This window comes from Calidris pugnax, unplaced genomic scaffold, assembly GCF_001431845.1.
Source record: "Calidris pugnax isolate Ruff unplaced genomic scaffold, ASM143184v1 scaffold205, whole genome shotgun sequence".
Taxonomy (NCBI): domain Eukaryota; kingdom Metazoa; phylum Chordata; class Aves; order Charadriiformes; family Scolopacidae; genus Calidris; species Calidris pugnax.
In genome coordinates this window covers 118,864-124,819 of record NW_015090943.1, presented here as the reverse complement: position 1 = coordinate 124,819, position 5,956 = coordinate 118,864, and the positions used below count along the sequence as shown (strand labels likewise).

Here is a 5,956-nt window from a genome sequence, read left to right as displayed (position 1 = left end):
CCCTCTCTTTTTTCTTTCCCCCAGGATGCCCCACGCAACTCCATATACAGCCCCAGGTGGGCCCCTATACCTCCACATAGCCCCCAAATGCCCATACAGCCCCAAGATGCCCCATATTGGCCCCATACAGCCCCAGGATGCCCCATATTGGCCCCATACTGCCCCAGGTGGCCCCCTATACCTCCATATAGCCCCCAAATGCCCCATATGCCCCGAAGATGCCCCATATTGCCCATATACACCCCCTGGATGCCCCATATTGCCCATATACACCCCCTGGATGCCCCAGGATGCCCCACACAGCTCCATATACAGCCCCAGGTGGCCCTCTATACCTCCACATAGCCCCAGAATGCCCCATAGACCCCCTGGATGCCCCATATTGCCCATATACACCCTCTGGATACCCCATATTGCCCCCATACTGCCCCAGGATGCCCCACACAGCTTCATATATAGCTCCAGGTGGGCCCCTATACCTCCACATAGCCCCAGGATGCCCCATACGCCCCCAAGGCGCCCCATATTGCCTATATACACCCCCTGGATGCCCCATATTGGCCATATACACCCCCTAGATGCCCCATATTGCCCCCATACTGCCCCATAATGCCCCACACAGCTTCATATACAGCCCCAGGTGCCCCCCTATATCTCCACATAGCCCCAGGATGCCCCATACAGCCCCAAAATGCCCCATACGCCCCCAAGATATTGCCCATATACACCCCCGGATGCCCCATGTTGCCCCCCCACTGCCCCAGGATGCCCCACACAGCTCTATATACAGCCACAGCTGGGCCCCTATACCTCCATATAGCCCCAAAATGCCCCATAGACCCCCTGGATGCCCCATATTGCCCCCATACAGCCCCAGGATGCCCCACACAGCTCTATATACAGCTCCAAGTGGCCCCCTATACCTCCACATAGCCCCAGGATGGCCCATACAGCCCCAAAATGTCCCACACGCCCCCAAGATGCCCCATATTGCCCATATACACCCCCTAGATGCCACATATTGTCCCCATACTGCCCCAGGATGCCCCACACAGCTTCATATACAGCCCCAGGTGGGCCCCTATACCTCCACATAGCCCCCAAATGCCTCATACACCGCCTGGATGGCCCATATTGCCCCCATACTGCTCCAGGACGCCCCACACAGCTCTATGTACAGCCCCTAGTGGGCCCCTATACCTCCATAAAGCCCCAAATTGTCTCATACACCCCCAAGATGCCCCATATTGCCCCCACACTGCTCCAGGATACCCCACACAGCTCTATATACAGCCCCAGGTGGCCCCCTATACCCCCACATAGCCCCAGGATGCCCCATACACCCCCTGGATGCCCCATATTGCCCATATATACTGCCTGGATGCCCCATACTGGGACATAGGGGTTTTTTTTTGGGGGGAAAGGAGGGTAACTGGGGGTTGGGTCCCCTTCTCACCTTGCATGTGGATGACGAGCAGGGTGTAGCAGATGGTGAGGGGCGTCCAGAAGCGGATGGCCTCCGCCGTGGAGAGGAAGTCGCGGTTGATGAGGGCCACGGCGGCCAGGTCGGCCACGGCGAAGGTGACGGCCAGCGCCTTCCGCAGCAGCCGGGGGATGCCGTGCCCGGCGGCGAGGAGGAGGATGCAGACGCCGCAGTAACGGGCCGTGCTGTGCAGCTCGTAGAGGGTGCAGACGTGGTGGGCCAGGCGCCGGGCGTAGGTGGCCAGTAGCCCCGCGAGCCCCGCCGCCAGCGCCAGGTTGCAGGTGGAGTGGGGAGCCCCTTCCAGCAAGAAGCTGAGGGCGCAGGAGACCCCGCAGCCCAGCGAGTACTGGCACAGCAGGTAGAGCTGGCTGCTGTGGGCACCCTGCCAGAGCGGGACGGACCCCTCAGCTGCTGCAGGTGTTGCAAGCAGCGAGGGGATGCACGGCTGCAGCATCATGCATGGCCTCCTCCAGGCTGCAGCCCCCTCCCCATAACCCTGCAGGTGCTGCATGCAGCGAGGGGATGCACAGTTGCAAAGCAATGCATGGTTTTCTCCATGCTGGACCCCACAGGTTCTGCATGCAACAAGGGGATGAGTGGTTGCAAAGTGATGCATGGACTTTTCCATGCCTTCTCCCCTCTTCTCCCCATGGGTGTTGCATGCAGTGAGGGAATGCACGGCTGCAGCACCATGCATGGTCTTCTCCAGGCTGCAGCCCTCCCTTAACCCCCAGGGGTGTTGCAAGCAGCGAGGGGATGCACGGCTGCAAAGCCATGCATGGTCTTCTCCAGGCTGCAGCCCCCTCCCCATAACCCTGCAGGTGTTGCATGCAGTGAGGGAATGCACGGCTGCAAAGCCATGCATGGCCTCCTCCAGGCTGCAGCCCTCCCTTAACCCCCATGGGTATCGCAAGCAGCAAGAGGATGCACGGCTGCAGCACCATGCATGGCCTTCTCCAGGCTGCAGCCCCCACTTAATCCCCAGGGGTGTTGCAAGCAGTGAGGGGACGCACGGCTGCAAAGCCATGCATGGTCTTCTCCAGGCTGCAGCCCCCTCCCCATAATCCTGCAGGTGTTGCAAGCAGTGAGGGGATGCACGGCTGCAGCCCCCATGCATGTCTTCTCCAGGCTGCAGCCCCCCCTTAACCCCCAGGGGTGTTGCATGCAGCAGGGGAATGCACAGCTGCAAAGCCATGCATGGCCTCCTCCAGGCTGCAGCCCCCTCCCCATAACCCCCACGGGTGCTGCATGCAGCGAGGGGATGTGTGGTTGCAAAGCAACGCATGGTTTTCTCCATGCTGGACCCCACAGGTTCTGCATGCAGCGAGGGGATGCATGGTTGGAAAGCCACGCGTGGTCTTTTCCACGCTAGACCCCCATGGGTGCTGCAAGCAGCAAGGGGATGCACAGCTGCAAAGCCATGCATGGTCTTCTCCAGGCTGCAGCCCCCTCCCCATAACCCCCGCGGGTGCTGCATGCAGCGAGGGGATGCATGGTTGGAAAGCCACGCGTGGTCTTTTCCACGCTAGACCCCCATGGGTGCTGCAAGCAGCAAGGGGCTGCATATTTGCTTGGCATGCATGCATGCAAAGTGATGCATGGTTTCCTCCATGCCACCCACCACTCATGAGTGGTTTTCTGTGTGCTGCAGCCCCCTGCAGCCCTGCAGGCGTTGCAAAGCAGCGAGGGGATGCACGGTTGCAAAGGCATGCATGCATGAAAAGCAACGCAGGGCTTTCTCCATGCCAGCCATCCTCATCCACCCCACAAAGGCTGCAGGAAGGGGATGCATAGGCTCCTCCATGCAGCTCCCATATGCCCCACGGGTGCTGCAAGCAGGGGGGGATGCATTATTTCGGGAATGCAACAGCCCTCATCCTCCCTGCAGAGGCTGCAGAGCACCGAGGGGCTGCACGGCTGCAAAGCCACGCATGGACTTCTCCCCTCTCCTCCCCCCAGGTGCTGCAAGCAGCAAGGGGCTGCACAGTTGCAAGGCCATGCGTGGTTTTCTCCATGCTGCAGCTCCCTGTATCCCTGCAGGCACTGCATGCAGCAAGGGGATGCATGGCTGGAAAGCCACGCATGGACTTCTCCACGACTTTTCCCCTTTTCTCCCCACAGGTGTCACAAAGCTGCAAGGGGACGCGCTGCTCCAAAGCCACGCGTGGTTTTCTCCGCGCTGCAGCCCCCCTGTAACCCCGCAGGTGCTGCACGCAGCGAGGGCATGCACGGTTGCAGAGGCATGCATGCAAAGCCATGCAGGGCTTTCCCCATGCCAGCCACCCCTGCCCACCCCACAGGGGCTGCAGAGCAGCACGCAGCGAGGGCATGCACGGTTGCAGAGGCATGCATGCAAAGCCATGCAGGGCTTTCCCCATGCCAGCCACCCCTGCCCGCCCCACAGGGGCTGCAGAGCAGCGAGGGGACCCTGGCTACCCCCCACCCCTGCCCCCCTCCTCCCCACATGCATTGCAGCAAGGGGCTGCAGGGTGATGTGGGGTTGCAGCCCCCGTCGTTGCCGGGAGGGCTGCACCATTCCACGGCCCCCCCCTGTGCCTCAGTTTCCCCTGTCCCCACCTCACCTTGCCGAGGGAGAGGAGGGTGGAGATGGCCCGCAGGGAGAACTCCAGGACCACCAGCGCAGCCACCCGGGAGCCCACCAGGGCCAGCAGGGCCGTCAGCACCACCACGTGCAGCAGCTCCAGCACCCACCGCTGCGCCCGGATGGCCTCCTTCTCCGCCTGCCTCTGGGGGTCACTGGGGACAGGGAGGGGGACACTGAGCCAGGTCCCCTTCCTCCTCCACCACCCCATAACGGGGTGACAGCCCCAGAGACCCCCCCACCCCAAGGGGTGGGGAGAGGAGGTCACAACCCCTGCCCTGCTCACCAGCACCCATGGGTGCTGAGAGCCATCCCACCCTGAGGGTGGATCCCAAAGGCAAATCTCAAAGGTGACTCCCCAAAATGGATCCCTCCCCCCCCAGCCCTGGGGTGGTGGTGGGGGGAGAAGAACGGCCGGTGCTTACTTCAGGCACTGGATGTAGAGATAAACCTTCAGGAGGCTGCAGAGCACCGAGACGGCGCAGGCACCCACCAACCCTGCGGGGGAAAAGGCAGCAGCGGGTCACCGGGGTGTCCCCCCAACACCAAAGGGTGTCCCCCAAGCCGTCCCCAGGCCACCCCTGGGGGGGGAAGGGGGTTGAGGGGGGGTCTCACCTTGCAGCAGGGCATCCAGCAGCGCCCAGCCCCACGCCAGCCCCGGCAGCCAGGACCCCAGAGAGAACATTTTTGGTGGAGAGGAGCCACGGCGTAACCAGGCCCCGGCTCCAAGGTCCACGGGGTGGAGGCTGGGAGCGGCCCCTCGGGCTAGTAAATCATTGCCGGGGCAAGCCAGGGCAGCTGGAGCTCAGCTCCTCTAGGTCAGAGCTCCAGCTGCCCCGGGGGAGGGGAAAATTAGGGATGCAGTGATGGGATGCACATGGTGGGACCAAGGGACCACCAGCACCTTTAACCCCTCCATCCCCATCATCACCCTTATAGAATCATGGAATTGCCCAGGTTGGAAGGGACCTTTCAGATCATCTAGTCCAACCACCAACCTAACCCTGATAAAAACCATCACCAAACCACGTCCCTAAGCACTATGTCTGCCCAGCTTTTAAATACCTCCAGGGATGGTGCTTCAACCACTTCTCCAGGCATCCTGTTATCCTCTCCATCCCGATGCATCGCCACGTTCCAGGTCCCAGCTTGACTGGTTATCACCCCCCTCCCCCTGGCTCTTTTACACCACCCCAAAGACCCCAAAACGACGCCAAAAAGTAGAAAAAAAAAAAAAACCAAAACCCCTTTATTAACGGCGGCGGGAGCTGGTCCTACGGCCCCGGGGGCTGCTGGTGCTGCACCATCTTCCTGAGCTCGTCCCAGAAGAAGAGGCTGAGGACGGTGTGGGGGCCCAGGCGGAGGTAGACGGCGCCGATGCCCTTGTACAAGCCCAGCAGCCCCTCCTTGCTGGAGATTTGCAGGATGCAGTCCAAAAAACCCCGGTAGAGCTTGCCCTGGGGAGAGAGGAGCCGGCTGCGCACCCCTGCCCGGAGGCCACCCGTGGGGAAAAACCCCTCCCCTTACCCCATCACCCCATTTTTTTGCCCAAAAATTGGTCCTTACCGCCCCCCGGGCGTCCACGGGTTGGTTGTAGAGACGGGTGCTGACCACGTCGAAGGGTGTCATCGTCACCGCCACGGCCACGCCGCTCCCCATGCCCCCCGCCAGCACGGCCGCCCAGCTGCCCTCCCCGAACCACTGCGGGGAGCGCCGACCGTCAGCTTTCCTCCCCCAAAATAGGGGGGAAATAGGGCTGGATCCCACAGGTCCCCCCCCCCCATTCCTCATCACCTGGTGCGGGCAGACCCAGTCCTGGGCGGAGGCGAAGGTGGCCAGTTGGGCGGCCGAGCCCACGGCCACTCGGGGCA

At 62.0% G+C, this 5,956-nt stretch overlaps 1 protein-coding gene across 1 annotated transcript in view; it reads right to left on the bottom strand.

Annotated features, from left to right (window-relative positions):
• TMEM82 (transmembrane protein 82) overlaps positions 1 to 5,321 on the bottom strand; it is an 8,179-nt gene extending 2,858 nt beyond the window's left edge. The window contains exons 1-4 of the mRNA XM_014951871.1: positions 4,701 to 5,321; positions 4,511 to 4,583; positions 4,066 to 4,240; positions 1,457 to 1,865 (exon numbers count right to left, since the gene is read on the bottom strand). Coding sequence (XP_014807357.1) covers positions 1,457 to 1,865; positions 4,066 to 4,240; positions 4,511 to 4,583; positions 4,701 to 4,770 — 727 coding nt within the window. The 5' untranslated portion in view covers positions 4,771 to 5,321. The remainder of the gene's footprint in view (positions 1 to 1,456; positions 1,866 to 4,065; positions 4,241 to 4,510; positions 4,584 to 4,700) is intronic.
• Positions 5,322 to 5,956: the final 635 nt, after the last annotated feature.